Genomic DNA, 25,810 nt, shown 5'->3' on the forward strand with positions numbered 1-25,810 from the left:
CGATGTGTCTTCAGTGTCGGCATGTTTGTAACAGTGAAGAACAAGTAATAGAAGAGTAATCTGAGCTCCAACATCAGTCCACTTATATACCTGCATAGCTCCATAAACATCTGAAGCAGGCTGTTGCTTATATTTCTGTAATTCTTTACTGGATGGAGTGGATGGATAGAGCTGGAGCGTGTGCGGGCGTGTGTCGTTCAGACTCCACCTTTCGACAATGATGAGCAGAGTGAGCAGACTCAGGGTCACACTCCTACCATCGCATCATCACATCACACAAGCAAACACACATTTATACACACACACACACGCACGCACGCACGCGCGCGCTACAGGAATGTGCTCTATTACAATATGATTTTATTTTTGCACCGAGCGTGAGCAAACTTTCCTTTCTCCACCAGCTCTGTATTGACCTAATGAGTGACTTCCAGAGAGAGCGAGTGTGTGTGTGTGTGTGCCGAACCGAACCGGACCTGACCGTGGAATCATCAGGCGCGCGGTAGAAATGATGCGCTCACGCGTGACGCGCATCTAGACTTTTCTTTTACTCGTCGCTCTATCGGAGCTGTGCTGGCTTTCATTCGTCACTTTGGGTTTTTCAAAACCTACTTATAGAAGAGAAACTTTCACCGATTGGGTTTTTCTGTGGTTTGAGCTGAAAGGCAGGAAAACTTTCATCCCTCACAGGTAAGAAACCGTTCACACGCGCGCACACCTGCATGCGGATAAGCGGAGCGCGCGTTCATCACATTCATCACCTCATTCATACACACATCTTTCTGTTATCTACCTCTGAGAAGAGAATCAACCCGTGTGGAGTGATCAATCTCATAATAACATGTAGGCTTTCCAAACCTTCCACGTGTAGAGAGAAAAGATATCAGGAATCTCCTGCGCTTTTGTGCCACCAGCCTCCTCTTTATCCAGGAAAGTGATTATTTCGGATTTTGCCCAAATTAATAGTCTGTGTGAGGGGTGTGGTGTTACAGAGAGGAGAATGTTTCTCAATGAAATTCCTGTATCTCAGGCGTGTTAAATATAAAAAAAACACTTCCATTTCTCAGATTGCTCAAGATCATTTTTAGAAACAAAGACAGCAGAGTCTCTGCTTTTCCTTCTATTTTTAGTGCATCTTTCACCACGTGAATGAAGTGTTTTTCTTTTTCTTTTTTAAGTAATAATAATAATTTTAATAAAGATGCATAACTGGACCAACTTAATGTATTTATAATTGAAACTAATTAAACACATTAATTCATGAAACAAGTGCAACCCCTTGCTGGTGTGACCCCCGCAACATGGAAAAGTATATTTAGATTTCTGAAATCAACTATTAATTAAACTTCATACATGAATTTCGAGTTGCACCAGGGTTCCAGCTATCCAGGGTGTAATCTTGTGCCTTGACCGCACTCATGGAAATTTTTTTTAATTTAAATTCCATGCACATTGTTCCAATCTGAATTTCTCATGAGATCGGATTAACTCTTCGAATGTTTAATTAACCCCATTACATAATATCAGCGTGGGTGTTTAACAGGCTGGGGTTAATTAAACTCTGGGGGATTTCGCTGTGAATTGCTTAAATGCCCGGTTAAATGAATCATCTCTTATATATACATATATATGATGTGATGTACTATTTATAGGCCATCGTTAGTTTCAGAATATCTAAACTTTAAACCAGATCCTTACGAACCCCAGTTGCAGCAATGACTGATTTTCTGTAACAGTAGTCTACATGTATATCTGCCCTCCTACCTAGGGGTCTTTGTGATGCTATTCAGGATGCCTGGTGTGTGTTTCACGACTGTCACAGTTCTAACGCAGGAGGCTTAATGCGTCTTTAGTGTTCCTGCTAAAAAGATGCAGTGTGTTGTGATGACGAGGGCTGCACTCCATTCATCTCACATATACATACACATATATAATTACATGAACACACTTGACTTGACAGTCTGGTGAGGTCTGAATCACTTTTCTTTTAACTACTGGATAATAAAGCCTCAATAACACTTCTTTGAATAACACTATTCATCCGGAGGTTTTTCCCCCCACATACATGTAAATAGAAAAGCCAGGTTTTCTCTAGACACCTCTCCACCATCAAGCCCCACTTCAGCAATCCTATAGAATGTCATTAGAAGCCAGAGTCTCTAGTGTCATCGCTCTCAGGAAGCCATGGTAACTTGGAGAGGAACACCAAAGCGACATGATAAAGACAGCAACATATGGTTTTATTTTTGCATTCATTCAGCTTGGCTTTAGTCCAAAGAATCGTGGGCAGTCAGGAACAAGAAGCCACTCTTTTTTTTTGTTTGTTTGTTTTTTGTTTTTAAGTACATAAATGTTCTCAATTAAAGCTAAAAATTTACTGTACAGTCTTCACCATTTTATGTTTTTATATGCTATTAATGATCCCGACTGCTGATAAAATTTGAACAGGTTGCAATATCAGGACCTTTTTCTCCAAATGCATTTCTGGTGTAATTATTTTAAGACCAAGCAACAGCTACAGGATCTCCAGTTCAATCCTACGCTCAGGGTTTGAGCTAAAGCGAGCAAGTTTTCCCAGTATTTACACTGGTTTTCTACAATAAAAAAACAAACATGTAGCTTGGCTGAGATAAATTTGCTCTGGGTATGAATGTATGTATGTTCCTGATGCTTGGTGATGAACTGGCATGTATTTAGGGTGTGTTTTTTTTCTAAATGTTGCTGGGACAAACTCCGGATCCACCGACATCCCCACTCCCCTCCCCACCGGACCAGGACAAAGCGCTTAGTAAAAGAGAAAGTGAGAAGTAAATACTATACTTTATTAATTGTATCTCTAGTAAAACCTACTTCCCAATTGAAAAGTTTCTCATGTGGAACCAAATCATCCAATGGAATCATGAGCACTTTTCTGTTATATCCTTGTTTTTCTGAACCGGGAGATTTGTTTTACACACTTTTGGTGGAGGATACTGAGATTCACCTTCATCGCCATGAGAAAGATCCTGCTGAGATCTAGCCATTTGTTTTTTTCCCACGTCTCCATCATGTATGCCATTATCCAGCTTCCCTGTGGTTACCTAGAAACATCCGTCGTTCAAGTGTTGAATTCTCTGTCCGGCACTGCAGGAGGTCTAAGGCACAAACGAATCCAGCGTGGCACTCTCCGACAATCAAATTACGCCAGAGTGAAGAAAATGCTCGGCAAACCAAGCCATTAATTCTAATTATCGGTTGGAAATGTGAAAAAGTGAGAGGGTAGGAGTGCTTGATTCGGAGGCGTGCTATCAATCTTATGGTGAGAATTCGAATCATTAACATAAACGCTCTTGTGTTTAATTGGTCTGAAACTCTGGGACCTAACGTAGGCTGATTTTACTACCAAGAACGGTTTCGAAATAAAAAAAATAAAAAATTCCCAACAATACGCTCTTCATCATCACCACCTCCATCATCAATATGATTTAACAGCTAATCAATTATGAAATGGAGTTTCGTGGATGCCTTGAAGAACCATATATTTATTTGCTGTTGCCCATTTGTTCAAAGCCTCTATGTATAGAGTTCTTCTCCTTTTATCATCTCAGAGGGAACCCTGAAAACTTCCCATTCAACAGGGATCTCCAATCTATTGACATTTTACCCAGAACGTTCCTCTGATCTGGAAGTCTTCCACAACCTGGTAATAGGTTGAGAAGCGGTCGTTGTGGTCCTCTGTCAAAGTGGAACTAATCTTTCTGAGACCCCCTAAAATCAAAATGAACATTTAAGCTGGGGTTCTTTTGAGCACAATTAAATAGGGACTCAGTCTGGGAGGATTTTTTTTAAACCAACGATAGTATAGAGTTGTGAAACTCCACGTCCTTTTGTGTTGTAGGAGACAACAGACTCCATATTTGTTTACAAGCCCATCTATAAACTATAGGTATTATACGCAAAGAGCTTTGTACTAAAAATAAACGGCTACAGGTGGTGGAATTGGATTCCACTAATACAAGATCGGTAACAGAAAGAGCACTAAGAAGTGAAAACTTTGGACACTGAGCAAGGACAAGTAGGTGATGAGATGTACAGGCAGCTAACTTCTTTCTGTCAATTATTCGGTGAAGGTGTGTGCTTTCGAGCGATGCGCTTCTGTTTGCATCATGTTGCACAAGGCGCCGTGACACGACGCTCCCAAACACCGCAGACTGTTACGAGGTTAAAAATGATTTAACATCACTTTCTATAAGTTATCTTTTCATTATCAGGACAACGAGACCTCAAAAACGACATGTCGACTTTTACTCATTATTTCTTGATCGGCATGAGGAAAGAGAGTTTTTTTCCTAATCATCTTGTCTCTGGCCTGATCATGCCACATTACCTTGGCATCGAGTGTCCCATTAACTCTGGGCCCCAACCTTGTTGATGACACAGAGAGCCCAGCTGCTCCCATCTGCTGCGTGAAATCCGAGAAAAGATCCAATTTGAATGCCAATTAAATATTTTGCGTGGCCTGTTCCTGGACACTGCTGGTCATCTACGTGGTGGCGAGCCAAATCGTCTTTCACGATGAGGGTGAGACAGATGTCAGGGACCGCTGCCATGAAAGAGCTCAGAACACATGTCTGAATCTTTGAGGTTTCATTTGAAGAAAAACTGCAACTGTAACAGCCAATTCTGGTGCAACTAATTCGACTTATTTCAACTTAAAGTGTCTTGTAAGAACATGCAACTTGTAAAAGTGTCTCATCATCTGCATAAGTTTGCATTTTCCTGTCACTGGATCGCTCAGACAGAACTCAGACCATTACCCAGAGGTGTTTATGCACATCCACATGCAGCAGTATTGGATTATTCATATTCAGTCAGCGCTTTATCACAATCAGGGCGATGGTGGATAAATGGTCTACTCCTGGAACACTGGACACATACAGCTGGACTGCGACACTGGTCCGGTTTATAGGATCATGGTCCAATTCACTTTTTTGGAAGAAAACTGGAGAACCCAGATTGTGGCTTTAGTGGTATTTATGTAAAAATTGGTAGATAAAAAGATTTTATATTCATTGGAACTAAACGGATCAAATCAAGATTTAGATCAAAAGCTTTTTATCTTTATCATCTATCTGTACACACCTTTTGCGTTATTGCCCCACATCAGCGTGTTGTGTATTTAATATCAGATGTTAATACCATATTATCGTCTTCGCATGCGTGATTTCTATGCACCACAAAAAGATCTTAAATTAATTGCTATATGCTGCTTACCTTTATCATGGCACCTTGTCCCCCACCGCCCCCCATCCCCCCCCATTCCATACCCACGGTCTGCAGTTTCCATGGCAACGGAGGTCGAGGAGGAACACTTTAATAAATATGAGGATGTTGCTTCATTAGACAAACCCGGAGAGTTTGGCGTGGAGAAAGACGGATCCGTGCAACAGAATCTGCATAACAATAAAGCCAGGACGACCTACATTAAAAGATTCTAAACGGGAACGTCATTATGGTGCCTGGGAAGTTTGTCTCAGATTGTAGATAGGATCTAGGTAGAATTTGGCAATTTTTAATTGAAGGTTAATGAGGACTGGGATTGACGAATATGACAAATGACGAATATTAGCTCCCAAGTTTACGAAACTAAAACTGGACGCTGATTTTTTTTTGTAGTGAAATTTGGATAGAATTTTTTTCCCCCCCCAAACAAATTTGAAATTGAGCCTTAACCACAGCTTCTGGTTGTTTGCTGGTACGGTGCAGGCTCTGATGTTTCAGAAAAATAATCAAATAATTCAATAAAATTAATGAGTCAATAAAAGCAGCAGAGCCTCCACGACCACAGAGGTCAATCCAATTAAACGGCTAGACAGCTCTGGATATTTTCTCTGCCTAATGTGATGATTAATGATTAGCACTATGTCTGGTTCTAATCAGAGATGTTCAACTGGTAGGAAAACATTAGAGTGTGTTAAATGGCCTGATTAAATGATTACACTTAAGAGATACAGACATATACTAATGCTCAATTAAATCTATAGTCACATTAAAATCCTTAGGTAATTTCTGTATTTGTTCATCTTCCAGGTCCTGAAAGAGCCTTAAAAAATGCAAGAACATTCACTGGAAGCCTTAACAGTCTATAAAATCCAACATCTAAACATCTAAAGCGACGGCACGTTCCCTACGACCAAGCATGCCAGTGCTTCCAGGAAGGATCCACTCCCCCATCATGGCTCCTCTATTTCTCCACATGATGGCCGCACTTCTGCTCATCCTTCCCGCAACAGTCCGGGCCAGCCCAAGGTACATCCCTGCACTACCTGGTGCCAAGCGTGAGATCATCCTGGACGGTGATCTGGTGATCGGTGGCTTGTTCCCTGTACACGAGAAAGGCGAGGGCACGCAGGACTGTGGGAAGATCAATGAGCAGCGTGGAATCCAGCGTCTGGAGGCCATGCTCCTGGCACTTGATGAGATCAACCAAGACAACCGCATCTTGCCTGGCCTCAAGCTGGGAGCCCACATTCTGGACACCTGCTCCAAAGACACATACGCTCTAGAGCAGTCGCTCGAGTTTGTCCGTACATCGCTCACAAAAGTGCACCAACCTGGGTTCATTTGCCCCGATGGGTCCAACCCTGTGCCAGACGAGGCACCGCTGGCTATATCTGGAGTGATTGGGGGTTCGTATAGTGATGTCTCCATACAGGTATATATATAGCTTTTATTATGATTAAGTCTCTTAGGGATCCATTAATGACATCAGTCCTAGTGGTTGCGAAAGTTTGATTTACAAGAGTAGATATTGTTTTTCCTTTCTGTAAGGCCAGTCGTCTTTTTGTATACTATGAACAAGCCCACCCACATCCTATCCAAAATGTGCTTTTCTTCTTTCAGTTAATCCAAAATGGCCCCTCATATGACTAATCCCCACACCAGTATGTACTTTTCGAACATCCCATTTCATCCCATCCCAACACCAGATTTAGTGCCCCTTTGCCCCGTACAATAAGATTCAATCTACTAGATTTTTGGAAGTGGCTTTGGGGATTTCTGATCAGACGAGTGATATATGGTGAAGGGGTCCGGGGTCCAATCTGTGGACGGGTGTTCAGTGAAGCCGAGGTCAAGGCTATGTGCAGGACATTTAAGATCTTCTGCAAGTGATCAGAACTAAAACTTCCCGTTACCGTAATTGGTTGGTTTGCTTTAAACAATTCTGATTCTCGCCTACTAGCCAGAAATAATTCTGCATAAGGCAAAGTCAGGATGGCTGGGGAACTGAGGAATCTACATCGAGGAATGCAAATCTGGACATTTTAGGCCAGTGAGTCTGTTCTTAAAGCGCTTTGATCAGCAAAATCAGCTGGATGGAGGTTAATCAGAGTGTTGTCTTGAACAATAAAAAATACCATTAAAATAAAAACTCCCTTGAGGTTATCGGATCCGGTTTCGTCAGTTTAGGGATAAAACGGGACTCAGAGTAAGTGTGCAAGGGTTTTATCTTGAATATTAAAAGCATGAATTCCACTGCCATCTGGATTTCATTGGGTAATATAAATGTATTTAATCTATTTTCTGAACAAAAACGTCATAGTACAACACTGACTGACTCTATTGTTGTACCAACTGTTCCAATATAAAAATAGATTTCTTTAGACATTATTTATAGTTTTGCAGGCACTTTAATACTATGATTATATACCGAAACACCTCTCAGATCTTAGCCCTGCGTATTAATAGCTGACATGTCCATGGGCACTGTCACAGCTCTATTGTTGTCCGAAAGCCATATTTGTGGTGGTATAAATTCTCTTGCCACTTTCGGAGTTTCCTGATGAGGGCTTTCTGCCTTCCAAAACCCCGACAGGACTGTCGGCACTGAAGTGTCTACTTGTTCCTGCGCTTCACTGCAGAAAAGCCATGAGCTGCGAGTGTAAGCATGGTTAATTACCGTCTCCTGCCTTTCGGCTGTCACTGCCAAAGAGAGGGCCGAGCTCTAATTATGTTCCTGTTGCATAATTAGGTTTGGTACCGGGTTTTGTCTGCACAATCTCGACCACCTGAGGGATTTGTAGTGTTTGCTTTTTATTCATTTCTTTTTTCTTTTTTGCAAAAAGCTTTAGTCGGCTAAAAGTCAAGGAAATATTACCTAGTGAACCGTGCTTCGATAGTGGTTCGATATTTATCTCAAAATATTCCGAAAAAAATACAAGAAACACATGCCAAGCTTCATTACTAGAGATGTAATTATTGCCCCATAGATAGCTAATTGGTGTTTCTTAGCCCTATTCTTGGAGTGGTCTTATTTACATTGGTAATTGTCCCTGAAATAACTGGGCAGTGATTGGAGTTAACTATGTACTATTTGTGGTGCATTAATCAAAACTCCTTATCATAGGGTTTAATTCAAGGGTTTGATTGTGTTTATTCTGAGGAATTTCATCGCCGCTGTCATGGATTGTTGAATGCAGAAGTTTAAATAGAGTCAAATTCAGAACCAGGACTCAGCAAAAACCTATTGACTCATACACAAAAATTAACCGGAGAAAGTGGTTAAGAAGAAAAAAGAAATAAGCGCGATTATTATTAAAATAGGAACAGAAAACGACAAACTGTATAAAGAAAGTGGACGGTCAAAAGGGGACAAACAGAGCAGGAAGTCAAAAATGTGACAGGAAGTCAAATCAAAACTTACTGGCTCACATACGGTACAACAGAAATGACTTCACAAGTTTCCCAAAGAAGCCAGAGCTTTTCTTTAAGCCTTCAACCACAGTATGATGTCGCAGTGATGTGGGGTAGGAGAGAGATAGTTTTTCCAGACTCAGGCTGAATTTAGTTGCCTTGGCAGGAAACCAAGTGTACAAACAGGGACATTTGTGTGATGCCAGGAATAATGGAGACAAGAGGTCGACTGATTCCTAGGTTGGATCGTAGTTGCTGATAACCAATTAATCAACTGATACTGGATTTAAAAAAACACTACATGAAAAAAAGTACTGAAGTTTATTACAAAAATAAAAAAGTACTGAAATATATGAATGTATTCATGAATAAATGATAAACAATAGCTAAATATATACAAATATAATATAGCGCTCTTCCTGCAGCGCACAATATCACGTGTAAGAGCATGTGGCATCGGTGATTTGCCTTCAGAGGCCGCTCTCGTAATGACAGCAGACGGAAACCCGGAAAAACTATCGGTATGGATTTTTGCTGACAGTTCCAGCAATCAAATTTCAGTGCAGATTAATGTGCAAAACAGATTAATCATCGACCACTAATAGAGATCAGTGTATGTTTGTTCTTTGAACAATTGGGGTACTATCCTAATTTACCAAGTAGACTATTAGATGGACTACAGTAGATGCTTTAATTGTTATATAATATACCAAACATTTCCCCGGACTACATGTCGTAATCTAAAATAGCACCCACCAAATTCTCCTCGCTCTAGATCGCATCCTAGTTCACAGCTGGTGGAATTAGAGTGGCTTCTCGAGCCGTTTCCTCCGTCTGTGTCAGGACTATCATAGCCCTGGAGACGCCGCTTTGGCAGAACCCAAGCCACCTGTCCTCCACTGAGTCGAAGGAGCTAAGAGGAGCCTTCAGGCTGCCTGGAACTCAATCAGCCTGCTGGCACAAGAGAGAGAGAGAGAGAGAGAGAGAGAGAGAGAGAGAGAGAGAGAGAGAGAGAGAGAAGACGCTTGGCACAAGCCCTCAGCAAACATGATGTGGATGAACACGCATATAAAACAGACAGCACATGGCAACAGACGTCCCAGCAATTTTAGGAGCTGGGAAGGTTTTTTTTTCTTCACACAAGTATTTTTTTCTTGCTGCATGCCATCTGGATTGTGAGGTAAAATGGAGAAGAAAGTATTAGGAGTCACTAAATGATGTGAAGAAGTCGAATGTAATGTGTGTGTTTGTAATACAAGCCTGCACTGCACAGTTCTGGTTTCTGGCTCAGATCTGATCTGTCGATTTGTAGCGTTCGTGAACACAACAAATAAATAGAATTTATTTTTTGGACAATAGATTCGGACACTAATCAGTAACTATTTTTTTTAGGTTTTAGTTTTGCTTGAGGTGATTCCTAATTTATTAAGGAAATCTCAAATTTCCCAACTCTTCCACTGAATGTCACTTGTTCCTCTGTGCTGAAGGATGATCTCAGTGATAAGCATTGGGGAAGAATTTGAAATGCGACTTATTGCATATTATATATATATATATATATATATATATATATATATATATATATATATATATATATATATAAATAAAATCTCAGAGTCTCCCATCTAAATTGAAAAGAGATCAGATTTTCTGTTTCCACACAATCCTCAAGAAAAAAATCTAATACGTCATATTAATGCAGAAAATCGAATCTGTATTACTACAACCTGACATTAATGTAACCTAATGCAGGTGTGTGTGTATTTCCGGGTGTTATTATGAGTACTGGCTTCAGCTTTCCCTGTTTTGGGGTTAAGGTTAGGCACGTGGGTGTGTGTCTGATACCGGATGACTGTACTATCTTTGGTGAGTGAGTGTGTGTGTGTGTGTGTGTGTGTGTGTGTGTGTGTGTGTGTGTGTGTGTGAGTGTGTGTGAGAGAGAGTGATATAAAGATCTATATTTGAGTTTGTGTGTGGGTGAGATTGGCAGACTGGTTGTGTGGTTGTCTTGAGGACGAAACACCTCCCTCACCAGAGAAGGAAACAATAATGGAAAAACACACACACACACACACACACACACACAGGGTTGCTTGCATTAAACACCAAATTAATATGGCTACAGAATCTTAATATTACACAACGACACTCATGCATACGTTTACAATTAATTCAGTTTGTGCACAAAGCCTGAGGCACGCCGGAGTTTTCGCTCTGGCTGCGACATTTCAGTCTGAATCTGTCACTCTTTCACTGCGAGTCTTCCTGTGCTCTAATTAAGGCAGAATATTGCCTAGGTTACTGAGTCTCTGTGTGTACGAATGTTTGGCAGATCCTCCACGCGCGTCATAGTTCACACGGCACTCGTAACGCGAACCAATTGCTAGTCGCAGCCGCTTTCATCTTTCCTGCTCTCATCCCTTTCTCCGGCAGGTGAAAGAATAAATTACAGTATATGTTTTCACAAAATCGACCTTGCGCATGCAGAGCATCGGGAATAATAATTGCCATGCAGTAACGTGCGCAGCGAGAATTGTCCTTGAGCAGGTTCTTATTGCTTTTGCATACCAGCACCGTATTTTTTCTGTGTGAAATCAATCCTTTTGCCATTGTTGTACGGAATTATAGAAACTAATACAAGATAAAGCAACTATTTCAATATTTATGAATTTGTACCGTCGCTTATTTATCTGAGGCTCTTTATTAACGAGCTTTCCATCCAACGTGTTGGACAGATTCCGATTTTCCTCCTTATCTCTTGAAGACCAAATAAAAAGCAACGTGTCGTGCCGTGCCGTCTGACGATGTTCCCTGGAGACCATAAAAGTTCGTAACATTTTTGCCCCCAGAAAATATTACCCTATTGATGGCGATTGCACGTTTATTTAAAATCCGTCTATCTGAACCAGAAGTCACTAGGAAGCAGCACAACTTCTTAACAATGAGAATTGATGCTTGGCACTATAGAATATCAGCAGGTAACAATGACCTCAGAAAGAGAAATTCCACTCAGATCACACTGACGTCGAGTGTCATGGAGACAGAACAGCACCGAACCAAACAGGACTCGCAGGATCAGGAGTATTAATGATGTTAGTGATGTAAAATGAGCTGCACAAGGTCACTCACACAGAGACCTCACCTGTGCTTTGTCTTCGAGAGAATACTAATATGCAATATGCTGCACGTGAACTCTCCCCGAAAAAAAACCACATCATTTGAAATACACAAACCTTATTGAGCGAATTAACAGCCCATATTCTGCAAATGAAATGGCACCAAATCCCAAATTGACTTGAATCACGTGAATCTGAAGGATGGAATTTCATTTCCCATCCATTAGTGTCACTGTTTTTAGGGTGAGAGGATCTTTTTTAACTTCTCTGTAGCTGTGTGGGAAGCCCACATGCCTGGCGCCGGAGCCGTTGAAACAGATGGGCCTTTCATGTTGAAAGCAGGACTGTAAAAAGCTGACGGACTGCGTCAGACACACTCCGCTTTCGTTTTACTCGCACCCCGGGTCAAACCACCTCGCCGCTTCAGCCGTATGAAGCCTTTCAGGCCCCAGCCATCTCCGTAGTGTGCAGCTCTTTTCTGTTTTATCCCCACTTTCTCTCACACCAGCACGCATGCATACTATTTTTATCTTTCATCTCTCGAACACTTCCTGCGTTTTCTGTTCTCATCTCTCTGTCCCTGCCAGAAGCTGTTTTCCATTCAGTAGCTGCATCTATCAAAGCTCCCATTCTCATTCAGGACTTGCACTGTAGATCACTATATGGACAAAATTATTGGGACACCTGGCTTTTCCAGCCGTATGTGGTTCTTTACCAAACTGTTACCCTAAAGTTGAAAGTAGAGATCGACCGATCGTGGATTTTACCGATACAGATAGCTGATCAACTGATTTTACTAAATAAAAAACATGTAAAATAGTAATTAACTTTATTAGAAAAATTTTAAAGTAGTGAAACATGAAAATGTGCTAAAGAAAATAAATATGAATATATTAATTAGTAAATATTGTTATATAATTAATAAATTATTCATAATAAATATAATATAGCGCTCTTCATGCAGCATGCAGTCTCGGGCGTAAAAACAAACAGATGCTCTAGAGGCCGCTCTCGTAACGACAGTGGACCGGAACCCGGAAAAACTACAGGTAATATAAGTATTGGTCGACTTGTAGTTAAAAGCACACAATTGTATCGGATGTCTTTGGATGTGCTAGCATGAAAATTCCCCTTCACTTAAACTGGGAGACCCAAACTTGTTCCAGCATGAGAATGCCCCGGTGCACAAAGCCAGTTCCTTGAAGATCTGCTTTATATGTTGTGAAACGAAAGTTCTGCAGTGGCCTGCTCCAGAACACTGACCTCAACCCTACTTAAAACCAGTGGGATTAATGTGAACACTGACTGCACCCTCCTCACCTCACCTACACCAGCACCCTTGTGGGTGAGCTTAAATCTCCACAAGCACAAAATCTGGTGGAAGGTGAGAAGAGTGGAGGTTATTATAACAGCAAACGGGGACTAAATGTGGAATGGGATATTTAATTGTCTAAATATTGATGAATAGAATTGCTGAGAAAAAAATCTCATTGCCTACAAAGAGCAGGACTCATTGGGACCCTTAAATGTGGTCGAAATAGTGACAAAATAGCGATTTCTTTTTCTTTTTAGGTGTGAATATTTCAAAAGACCCCAAAAATGCTCGCTCTCTCTCTCTCTTTCGCTTGTATTGCGACAGTTGGACTTTGTTTGCCTTCGTTAACTCAGACAGATGTCAGTGAACGCTCCGAGAGAACACCTGCATACATACATACGGAATGCAGATATCATATATATTCATTTAGGTGTGTGAATATCTGAGGAGACGAGGGGGGAAAAAAAGAGAAAAACGAAACAGAGAGACAGATTAGTGACGTTGCTCCCTGTCTGGAAAGTGTTTAGGGTGATGGACTGTTAACAACAGCTGAGCTGGTCTCTGTCAAACGCTTCAGTGCGGTTCTGAGACACTCCACTTGAGAGTACGAATGGAAAATGAAAGGGAAAGAAGCATGCAGTGACACGCAAACAATATCTTAATGCACAAACATACCAGGCTTGCATCTTTTGGACAGGATGATGATGAGTCTCCCTCAGTAGGGAGTAGTGATAGTGGAGCAGTGTTTTGGTCCTTATTTAGACTCACTCGTGTCCAAACTAATTACATTCCCTCAGATTTTCCTCTTTAGGTCAGCGATTCATCTGTTCTCCAGTGGCCCTGAACCCACCATGGCTCTAAGAACACGGTTGTCGTGCAGCGTTCAATATGTGAACACTGAACACGTCACATCTAATAGCTTTCAGCACGTGGACAAGGCTGTACTGGTACCTTTGGGTTTTTAGTACCCTAGTTTTTCTCTTCTTTTATCTGTAGTAAATGCTGTATTCTGGTCCAGACCAATGCAGCTCACACTCTTGTTCACACCTAAAGGCGAATCCTCTTCTCGACATGTTCTCGGACAATGTGAGAAGAACGGAATACAAAAGAAAACCCACACAGACACAGTGAGAACATGTTTATCTCAGACACAGACAGTAAGCCGAGCTCAGGATCGAAGCCACGAGGCTGTAAAGCATCGATGTTTCCTGCTGTGCCTCTGTGCCTTCATGGATACATTTGTGATTGAGAAACCCTCTGTTACACACCAAAATACAGGATGTTTACATTATTTACAACCACTGAACTTTCCACACAACACATTCTTTCAGCAAAACAATGTTTTTGATCCACCTTCACATTTGGAAACATACCAAAAAGGTCCTAGAGAAAAAAATTACAGAAGAATGGAATACAAAGAACAAAACATTCTACAAAGTCTTTTCATCTCAAAAGGAACATGTTGAATGGAACGGCTGAGAAGGTCTGCTGTCATTATGAGAGCAGCCTCTAGAGGCAAATCACTGAAGGCATGTGATTGTTTTTTTGTTTTTTGTGCCGCATGGAGAGAGCGTGGTTCATATTTAATTAATAATTTGTTCATTAAAAAATTATATATTAGTATTTTTTTATTTAGCTCATTTTTCATGACTTGGTACTGCTTTAATTATTTTTTATTTTTGTAATAAAGTTCAGTTCTATTTTACCTGGAGTGGTAAATTATTTTTTGTTTGTTTTTTGTTTAATCCAGGATTCATTTTAAAAACTATTGGTTGATTAATCAGTTATCACTAAGTACGATCCAACTTAGCTCCCTGTATCTGTAACAATTTACATCGGACGACCTCTACTGAAGATCGCTTGAGACAGTTCCATGACAGAGTATTTTGCAGAAAATCATTTGGCAATTTGTGACATCAAAAGAATGATTAGAAACCCATCTATCAAGGTTCCCGATATAACAACATTATTTCTGTCTATTGATTTCTATTTGTTTGGTAGACCATGACCAAAATGATTGCACTTGGTTACATTGTTTAATCAGTTTAACCTTAAAGGAATTTTGTAGAACCCTATAACATACTAGATGCAATTTAAAACGCCAAGGTCCACTAACTTTCTCAAAAAGCTATTGTAAACCATTTTGTTTAAAACCCACCCCCGTTTTCCCTGGTTTGAATGGATAATTCAAAAATTGCTCTCAGTGTTAAACAGTGTCACAGCCAGCAAGTAACATAATAGTGCACATCCCAAAGCTGCATGCATGCAGAGACAGATACAATAACAGCAGCCGTATGTGTCTGGAGGCTAAATTGCAATAGATTTGCCTTAGGTGGAACTCGAAATTGGAATTTACGTTGGGACGGGGAAAATTGCCTGCAACCCCTTAGGAGGATTGTTATCGGATTTGGTCCACTGGGCACTGCAACGTCCCGAGCTCATGAACCAAATGTATGGAGTATCTTAGAGGGAAGTCTGTCCAGGGGTCAGTTTTTGATGTCCATGTAATTGCAAGTCGTTAAAACACAAAAAGGCAAAAATTGATCCTACAGCAGAACAATTGGCCTGAGAAGCCTCTGACTAATGGTCTTTTAATGTGAGCAGCCTTACGCTATATATGTGAATCTTCCTGGACACTGTCTTTCAAGTCATTAGCTGGCTCTCCCCATGGGCGTTATTGTCACTTCAATTTGCAGAGCGAACGACTTCTCCGTGTTCCTCTAGTGATTGCTTTGAAGCTTTGGGAAATAAGAATGTAAATGTAATATCAACCTGATTGTCTGCCTCATAGTTCATGAACAAACTGCTGTGAAAAGAAAGTTGAGGGGGGCATACCACATCCAAATCTAAATGAACTGCTTTGTCTTTATGCTAACTGTAATATACAAATAAATGTTTTATTTTGATAATGTGCAGCAAAGTTGGAAAAACTCAATACAATGGCTGCTGGCAATAATTATAGCGAACCATAAAAACTAGATTTCAACACCTAAATTTAACCTGATCATTCCCTGGGATAAATATAACAATATTTCTTATCTGTCATTTTTGGGTGCAGCTGATATCTCAAGCCATCAGAATGAAACCTGCCCAAATCCCATGGTTAGGCAAGCAAAAAACGATTGACCCAGATGAGCTAGATAACGAATGAAGATGGAGGCTTTGTAGGAGCCAAATCCCTCTCCATGCCAAGTAGAAGTGCAAGACAGCCAGAGGCAATCTTCTCATAGAGTGGGGACATGGACAGGCATGGAGATTGTAGTGTGGCTGATTGCTTGTCAACAAGCTTTGCAGAGTCCCTGGCTATCTATCTAAATTTCTTTTGAGTGGAGACAATGTGACTGGAGGTGCAATAAGTTTGGAGGAGTCCATCACTAGCTCTGTGAACTTGTTGAATAGCTCAGGTACATCATGCTATACATTATCATATAGATCAAACTTCGGTTTCTGGTTAGTTGCACCAGCTTAATATCCACAATAAAATTGCCTTGATAAAGTTAAAGTGAAATAGGACAAATAGACTGTCTTCTCTTTTCCCCCCAAATTTCTCCAGGTGGCCAACCTGCTGCGGCTCTTCCAGATCCCTCAGATCAGCTACGCCTCCACTAGTGCCAAGCTGAGTGACAAATCCCGTTACGACTACTTCGCTCGAACTGTTCCTCCAGACTTCTACCAGGCAAAAGCCATGGCTGAGATCCTACGGTACTTTAACTGGACCTACGTGTCAACGGTGGCCTCGGAGGGTGACTACGGCGAGACGGGCATTGACGCTTTCCAGCAGGAAGCACGTGCGCCAAATCTGCATCGCCACTTCGGTCAAAGTCAGCCGTTCCATGAACCGAGGTAACTACGAGACCGTGATCCGCTCACTTCAGCAAAAGGCCAACGCCAAAGTGGTGATCCTGTTCACCCACAGCGAGGATGCCCGGGAGCTCCTAGTGGCAGCAGCACGCATGAATGTCACCTTTATCTGGGTGGCAAGTGATGGCTGGGGGGCACAGGAGAGCGTGGTGCAGGGCAGCGAAAAAGCTGCCAACGGGGCTTTCACCATCGAACTTTCCTCTTACTCCATCCGCGAGTTTGAAGACTACTTCACCAAACTCACTCCGGAGTTCAACACACGCAACCCGTGGTTCCGAGAATTTTGGGAGCATAAGTTTGGGTGTCGCCTGCAGGAGCCGGGCTGCGCCAGGCACAGCCTGAGGGACGGCTCGTTCAAGCAGGAGTCGAAGATCATGTTCGTCGTGAATGCCGTGTATGCAATGGCGCACGCCCTGCATAACATGCGGCAGGCCGTGTGCCCCAACACCACTCGAGTGTGTGACGCCATGAAGCCTGGCAACGGCAAAAGGTTCTACCGCGAGTTCATCCTCAAAACAAAGTTTGATGGTGAGTGACATGACCATGCTTACTGCAGCCTCATGAAAGAATACTTCTGAAGGAATAGCAGTGGAAAAGCTAGTGGGGCCAATTAGCATTTACTTGATTTGCATAATGATAATTGCCACCTACTGTCTTTCATTCGTTATTAACAATGTTTATCCGTAAAGCATAAGGAGAGGAGAGCAATTTTAATGAATGTTCAGGCATCACGTTCCTGCTGTATGCTGTTTTATTTGCTGGTTGAAAGGATGCTGCGGAATGTTAAGACTTAAAAACAGTAATTATTAGGTTAGCTCCAGTCTGCCTAACAGCATAGGGAAATATGATGAGAAAAGCAAACACAGAGATGATTTTAAAGCTGGTTGAGCCTGGAAGAAGAAAATGTTGATTCTGCCACAATTAGTGTTTGAATATTTCTTTGTTTTTAATCATTAAAAGCGGCTCTTCAGGAATTCAAGGCAATACATCAGAAGCACTGTATTCAGTTGCGGCAATAAAGCCCACTGGTTTTCAGCAAATAATCCGACCGATTGTATTAACTAAGATCAGTGGAGACCCAGTGTTTGTTCCAGCCCCCAGCTGTTTTTTTTGTTTGAAGCTAATATGATGAGCCTTTGATGACCCGTAATAAAGAGACATTAAACGCATGCACATTAAAAAGTGTTTTGGCAAACAGGTGGTGATAATTAACAACCACAGAACAAAGCCCATTTTTCAAAAACTTTGCTGAAGGCAGGATGATCATTTTCTGGCTAATGAATGTGTTTGTGAAGAATGCGCTCTTTAAGTAAAACCATTTTTTTTTCTAAAATTAACTAACTTTATTTTGTTTTCTTTCAACTGTTTCAACTAGCCCCATTCAGGCCTGCTGACACAGAGAATGTGGTACGTTTCACCTCCTTTGGTGACAGCTTAGGCCGTTACAACATCTTCTACTATCGGCAAGAGAACGGAAGGTACGTCTACAGGAAGGTGGGATACTGGGCCCAAAGTCTGGTTCTTAACACCAGCATTTTACACTGGGCCGGAGGAGCACTACCCACCTCCCAGTGCAGCGACCCCTGCCAACCCAATGAGGCCAAAAGCATGCAACCTGGAGATGTTTGCTGCTGGATCTGCATTCCATGCCAAGCCCATCAGTACCTTCTGGACGAGTTCACCTGTGAGGACTGTGGTTTTGGAGAATGGCCTTTAGCCAACCTGACTGGCTGCTACGAGCTTCCTGAAGAGTACATAAACTGGTCAGATGCCTGGGCTGTAGGACCTGTGACCATCGCTTGTCTGGGTATGATGTGCACCCTGGCCGTGGCTGTAGTTTTTCTGCGTCACAATGACACTCCAGTGGTGAAGGCTAGTGGCCGTGAGCTGTCCTACATCCTCCTGTTGGGGGTTCTCTTGTGCTATGCCATGACCTTTATCTACATTGCCAAGCCGTCTGCAGTTGTCTGTGCGCTGCGACGTCTCGGCCTCGGGACCTCGTTCGCCGTGTGCTACTCCGCCCTGCTCACCAAGACCAATCGAATTGCGAGGATCTTTGGCGGAGTTCGCGATGGTGCCCAGCGACCTCGCTTTATCAGTCCCGCATCACAAGTGGCTATCTGCGCTGCACTGATCTCTGCCCAGCTACTGGTGGCATTGGTGTGGCTCCTGGTCGAGGCACCAGGGGTCAGAAAGGAAATGAGTCCCGAGAGGCGTGACGTGGTGACTCTGAAGTGCAACAGTCTGGATTCCAGCATGCTGGTATCACTCACCTACAACTGCATACTCATTGTCCTGTGCACGTTCTACGCCTTCAAGACCAGGAAGTGCCCTGAAAACTTCAACGAGGCCAAGTTCATTGGGTTCACTATGTACACCACCTGCATCATCTGGCTGGCCTTTCAGCCCATCTTCTACGTCACTGCAAGTGACTACAGGGTGAGTGAAGATTCCTCTTTAATGCAAAGTCTGTCTGAACAGCTCATTTAAACATTTATCAAACGCAACCAACCTAGGGTGAGGTGCGAGTACACATTGGATAAGAAGCCAGTCCATCACAAAGCACTAGTAGTAAATTACCATCCACTGACAGAAACACAAGCATTTAAATTAAACCTAGAGAACGTGGAGCTGTGAGTGAGCAACACTTCCACTCTGTTACAATGTGGCACGCTGGACCTTGTAGTATTTTACAAAATATTAACTCTACCGTAAAGGACATGGTAAAAGGGTTTATCCTACGCTCCCAGTATTCCAATAAATCCACAAACTTGAATGTTCAAGTAACAAAATTCGCTTCTTTAAAAAAAAAATTTTTTTATTATACATACAGCTCTGACATGCCACCGCGGACAGGGAAATAAGGGCCAGATGGCCCTTTACTTCTGCTGCTTTACCAGATAAATCCCGCAAATCAACCAACACAAACATGCGACGCACAGAGGCGTGAGCACGTAACACTAGAGTGTGTTACGAGTCCCTCCGGGAGACTGTGGGCGGCCTGTCGCACTTTATCAGCGGATTCGTTTTGCTGTGTGGCATGAGATGTCAGAACTCGGTTAGCTCCACAGTACACAGAGTTATCAAGAACGGCCCAAGGCTGTGTGAGCGGCGATGCCAGGCCCACCGTAGAAAACAGCTGTCGCAAGAGATCACTGTGCCAGGAGGAAAGCCAACGTTTCCTCATCAGTGCAAAACGGAGCCTGAATTGAGGAAACCACTGCAAAGAAAATCCTGAGATGCGATGACAATGGGAGAAAGGAATCATGTTATGTAGTGAAAAAGATTGCAAGTCTTTATGGTATGGCTTCAAAAGAAAGGTCATAAAGGTGACGCATTAAAAAAAAAAATTTGCTTAGTGCACAGGAAACTAAAAAAGTTGTTAAATATAATGCCAACTCAGCCAAACGCACTCTGTGTCTGTGTCTGGCGATGTCGATAAACGACGACGAGAGCTAAAATTGGGCTTTGAATCACTGAAAACACAAAATAAAATGCACTCGCTAACACCAAGAAAACTAAACTCTGTCGATTGCTAGCATCTCACAAGGTTGGCAGGCGTACATCCTGGCAGCATCCCAATATATTGTATGATAATTAAAATGCAGCGTGAAAATGTAAATATTTTTACTATTTTTTTGGAATAGTGAGATCGATAAATCGTAACTCTGAGACTACTTGTACTGTAAAATATTTAAACTAGTTGCTAAATATCAAGGCGTATCCCATTATACTTTCAACATACAGTATAACTTGTGAAAGATGTTTTAGCAAAAATCTAGGACTATTTTTCCTAATAAGGAAAAAGTTACAGCAGGTTCGGTGAGGTATCTCACTGTACAAGAGGTACTTTCCTGAGAATGGGCTAATGGTGCACATAATCTGTAAACATTTCTAGGGGTCGCTTGGCGTTATACAAGTACCCTACTCTTACCAGCCATTCTCTGTTTGTTGCAATGAGTTCAAATTAGTAGGAAGCATTGCTCTAAACTTTTCTTGTAAACATGACATTTGCTTCTTACTGTAGCTCTAAAAAAAGATTTATCAAAGTTTAAAAATTTCATCGTTGCCATGCTAAATTCTGGACCCAGCGATTGGTTGTATTAAGATATAGCAGATGTTTACAACAGTCAGAAAAAATTTATTCGTAACGCCTTTGGCCATGTTTAAAATGTAGAATCATAACTAATGAGGAGTTCTGTCTCTGTGTGAAAACAGTTTTGAAAAGGATTAGTTTTAATGTATTCTGGCATAAAAGAGCGGCTCGCGGCGATGGGATTCAGCAAGGCAACCCTCGGCCTCGCAGACGGGAGCAAAGTGCAGCGATTGTCAGCACAACAAAGAGATCTGTATTTTCCTCACTCTCCCTTTTTCCTTCCCACAGCGGTTTGGCTCCTGTCGAGCCTCTCTTTGGTATTTTGTCCAGCATTTTATGGCTTGCCGCGGCGTAGCACAGGGGGGCATTCCCAAATTTCGGAGCTGCGGCTCTAGGAAATGTTTTCAGAATTTCAGCACAAATGAGCTGGAGTTACTGCGGGAGACAACTGAAAGTTTTCCAAACATCTGCTAAATCTGTACACCTGCGCCATTACAACAAATTTTACACCGGACCATTTTTACTGACAAAATCTGCGCATTACAAAAGAAATCATTGTAGTTGACATGTTCATTAGCGACCGATTTAGTGGCAATGTGTCGATAGAAAACAACAAACCATTTTGGAGAAAATCTCAGAATATGAAATTGGTACAATGCTCATCTATAAGTCACCAATAAGAGGAAGCCTAAGCATGACACAAATCTCAAAATAAAGCTACAGTACAAATACTATTCGGGTTATAGATAATGTTTACTTTGAATAACTTTCGCGTTTATCTGAGCCTGTTTTCTGCTGATGACTAATAACTAAAAGTGAGCAGAAAATGATTTGCTCCAGTCACACTGCACTATTAGAGGACCTTCCGTGTATTATGTGAAATAGCACATTAAGCGTCATTAAATGTAAAACGGACTGCTAAATGAGATGCTCAGATCATTCTTTTTCATCTTTAACACTGTGTTACAAAACCGCCATCTCGATCTTCACTGCTTCTAAACTGTACTCCACAGGTCCAGACCACCACCATGTGCATCTCGGTGAGTCTGAGCGGCTCGGTGGTCCTCGGCTGCCTCTTCGCCCCAAAGATCCACATTATACTTTTCCAGCCGCAGAAGAACGTGACGACACTGAGGAGCAAGGACAACCGTTCTCCACAGCTGCTACAGCCCCCAGCTCCACCTACTCACACGGTAGGTCAAATACCTGCTTCCTCCTTATCAGGGTTAAAGGAAAAATCTGAGGTGTTTATTCTACAATCTAGGATTATACAGTGGATGAGAATTCTTTTCTATTACAATACTCAAACGCTGTATTTTTGCATATTTTGCAAAATACTCAGATTTTGTTCGCCGCATGCATAAAATCGCTGCCACTTCCTGATATTGCCAACGTTTTTACAACATTCTAGCGATATGGATTATTCTCCTGACAATCGAGGGAGTAAATGAATGAATAAAGAATGGATGGAATAAATGAATGAATTGAATGAAAAAATAAAAATTGAATGAATAAATCAATATCTCGTGTGTCTCTTAAATGCAGACATTTGTTAGGCTAAAATACGTAGAAAGGTTGTGTAGAAGATATCTTTAAATTTTTTTAAAATTAAACGTAAAAAGAAAAAACAACAACAAACACATGCACACACTCATATACACACACTTCTAGGCCCAAATTGTGTATAACAAATGTTTTCATTTAACTTTATATAATCAAATACATTTTTGCCTATTTGATAGATTATTAGATTTAATCAATATAACAAAAATGTGCATTGCATTAATTAGATTTATTCCATTTAATTTTTATAGATTTTATTTTCATTTAAACCAATCAGACATTATTTAAAATTGTTTTGAAAATGGAAAATGTTGATGTTCGCAAATGTTAATAATAATAAAAAACATTTATTAAAAATGACAAGTATTGTTATGTTGTGTGTTTCTTCCCCCTCAATTTAATTAAAAGCCCAGAGGAATTTTGTGCACTGTTACACCCCTAATAAACATCCATTCTAAACTAGTTATATATTTACATATGTTTTCACAGTAAACATGATTTATAGGCTTTAAACTGACTTTTACTTTCAACATCTACTGAAATTCCTCTGTATATCAGCTCTAAATCAGTCTTTTGGAAACAGTTTCAAAGACCTTTATGTGGTTGACTGATCAGCACGGTTTCACCGAGATTACATCATGTTTCTGTGCTCAAAAGGTTAATAGTTGAAATGTCTCTCACTTGAACTGACCGTGAAACATTTGGCATTTCGTCCCCAGCCTCAGCCGCGACCGTGGTTCCCACCGTGTGCAACGGACGAGAGGTAGTGGACTCTACGACGTCGTCGTTGTGAACGAGGGACCGTAAGACTGCACACGACTCCACTCGACTACACCATCTACAGTGATGTCATGGATAAATCTTTTATCAAAACCTCTTCTACCAAGGGTGCTGCTGTCATCTGTTTCAGGCACTCGAACTCAAATTCTACTAAAACAAATACTTGACTATAAAAGTGTTCAGTAATTAAAAAATCCTGTAAATGTGATTACTTGGAATGAACGTGCCAGTATGAACTAATGAGTGGGTTTGTTGCCACATATCATTTAAAGCTACAAGACTTCAATGGCAATGAACGAATGTTTGAAGTTTGGATTTGTTGGAAATAAAGTCGAACGCCAGTCGGAGGCGTCTTTAAAACGACTTTGTCGACATGCTCTCACCAGTTTTTTGGTATTTCTTTTTATTTAAAAGAGTTTTAAAAACGTAGTTTAGTTGGGAACTAATTACTAAAAAACTGTTTTGGGTTCCATCCAATCACGTGCATTAATTCAGATTATTTCGCATCAGGTATCTTAATGAACCAGAAACTTGGTACATTGTTCAAAGTTTTTCCATTCTCTTTCACCGCTCTGGTCTGATCACCATCCCAATAAAAACACTTAAAGATGATTAGACAAAGAAGTTTACATGTATTCCCCTTTGTATCACTACGATAAAAACACATTTAAATGAATTAATAAAAAAAAGTTAACAATTCACTACAATTCAGGTTTATTTTTATAGCGCTTTTCACGATGGACATTGTCCCAAAGCAGCTTCACAAAAGGTTTCCAGTTGCTCATATGAGTCTCTTATGCAAACCTTTATAAGAAAGACAGTTTATTTAACTGGAAACAAATTGTACATAAATACTCCTGATTTGGATTTATAACCTTCTGGTGCACATAACTAGCCAGCTAAGTCAAGAACAGAGACACATCAAGATAATTTCTGTAGTAAAAACTCTGAAACCTCGGTCCTCCAAAAGGCTCATCTACTTAAGATAATGAAGCGGCCCTCAAGAGGAACATCTGGTGAGAGAAAGTCAACAAGGGCGTGTTTTAAAAAAAAAAAAAAAAAAAAAAGGAAGAAAAAGTGTATTTAAAATGCACTCGTATGAGGTGTGTTGGTGAAGTGAATGCTTGACAGTGCACTTTGGAGTTTAAGGAACATAAACAAATCCATATTTTACTTCCAATCTGGACTTCACTACATGAAGCTTATCAGGTAACAATATGTTCTTCTTCAGTGATAGCACCAAGACACACACTTTCCAGCGTCTTGCTGTAGGTACAACCCTGAAAAGTTGTTCTTAAATATGTATACTGTTCCTACACCTACAGAATTTAGGCAAATGATTGCGAATTTATATAGACCTCTATTTACATATATAATTATTCTCAGTGTTTTGCTGTTAGACTAGTTCAGTGTGTTTCATTGATAGCACTGAGATTCAGATATTGTATGTGCAACGATCAAGTAAATAAACGACTTTTCAGGGGGTGTATTTACTTTTTCCACTTATTAGAGCGGTTTCTTGGATATTCGATCGCGTTTGTGAACCTGACTTGAAGCGGAGCTCCGGCAGGACGAGCGCCGGAGCTCCGCCATGTTTTACTGCAGTAGCTCATTAGCAGATTTTGCTTTTGTACTTTACGTGTCGTTAATATAATGAAATGTCCCATGTTTTCTTTCCATGCACTAGTCTAGTGGCGATGCAAGAACAAAATCCCTAGAGTCAGTATTTCCTTTTGAACTTGAAGACTAAATCTGTAGTGTATCAGATTTGAATAAAGTATTTGAAAGTAGCTATAACTATAAAAACGAATGTGTTTCAGTGTGAACTTTGGTGAACCAGTCAGTGCTATTCCTGTAATATATGTAAATAAACTTTTTTATAATGACAAGTCTGTCTGTTTTATTGCAGCGCCTAGAAAGTGTAATGAGTGATGGCATGACGGAGATTCCTCTTTTACTGTTTTTTTAAGCATTTTCCCCAAGAATGGGAATTATTTTTTGACTGGACACAAAATCTCATTTGCCCACAGAACTAATTCTAATTTTAGTTTACATTTACATTTACATTTGCGGCATTTAGCAGACGCCCTTATCCAGAGCGACGTACAAACGTGCTTTAAATCTCTAGTAGTGAATAAATCTACACTGGTATGCAAGAATACAAACTCAATATAAATATAACTCGAATTCTACAAACTTGGAAAGTGCTAATTTAGGTATTTCAGGAAGAGGTAGGTCTTCAGTCGTCGCTTAAAGATAATCAGGGACTCTGCTGTACGGACATCTAGGGGAAGTTCATTCCACCACCTCGGTGCCAGAACAGAGAAGAGCCTTGAATTGTACTTACCTCTCATTCTGAGAGAAGGTGGTACCAGTCGAGCAGTGCTGGAGGATCTCAGACAGCGT

The 25,810-nt window shown here is 41.0% G+C and overlaps 1 protein-coding gene across 1 annotated transcript; it reads left to right on the forward strand.

Moving 5' to 3' along the window:
- Positions 1–227: 227 nt before the first annotated feature.
- grm2b (glutamate receptor, metabotropic 2b) lies at positions 228–25,287 on the forward strand. The gene is given in 8 exon segments (XM_046874676.1): positions 228–690; positions 6,070–6,694; positions 16,658–16,884; positions 16,886–17,493; positions 18,341–19,404; positions 22,075–22,207; positions 22,210–22,254; positions 23,344–25,287. Coding segments are annotated over 7 exon segments (2,667 nt in total). The 5' UTR covers positions 228–690; positions 6,070–6,178; the 3' UTR covers positions 23,418–25,287.
- Positions 25,288–25,810: the final 523 nt, after the last annotated feature.

The sequence above is a fragment of the Silurus meridionalis genome, chromosome 19 (genome assembly GCF_014805685.1).
Source record: "Silurus meridionalis isolate SWU-2019-XX chromosome 19, ASM1480568v1, whole genome shotgun sequence".
Lineage (NCBI taxonomy): Eukaryota > Metazoa > Chordata > Actinopteri > Siluriformes > Siluridae > Silurus > Silurus meridionalis.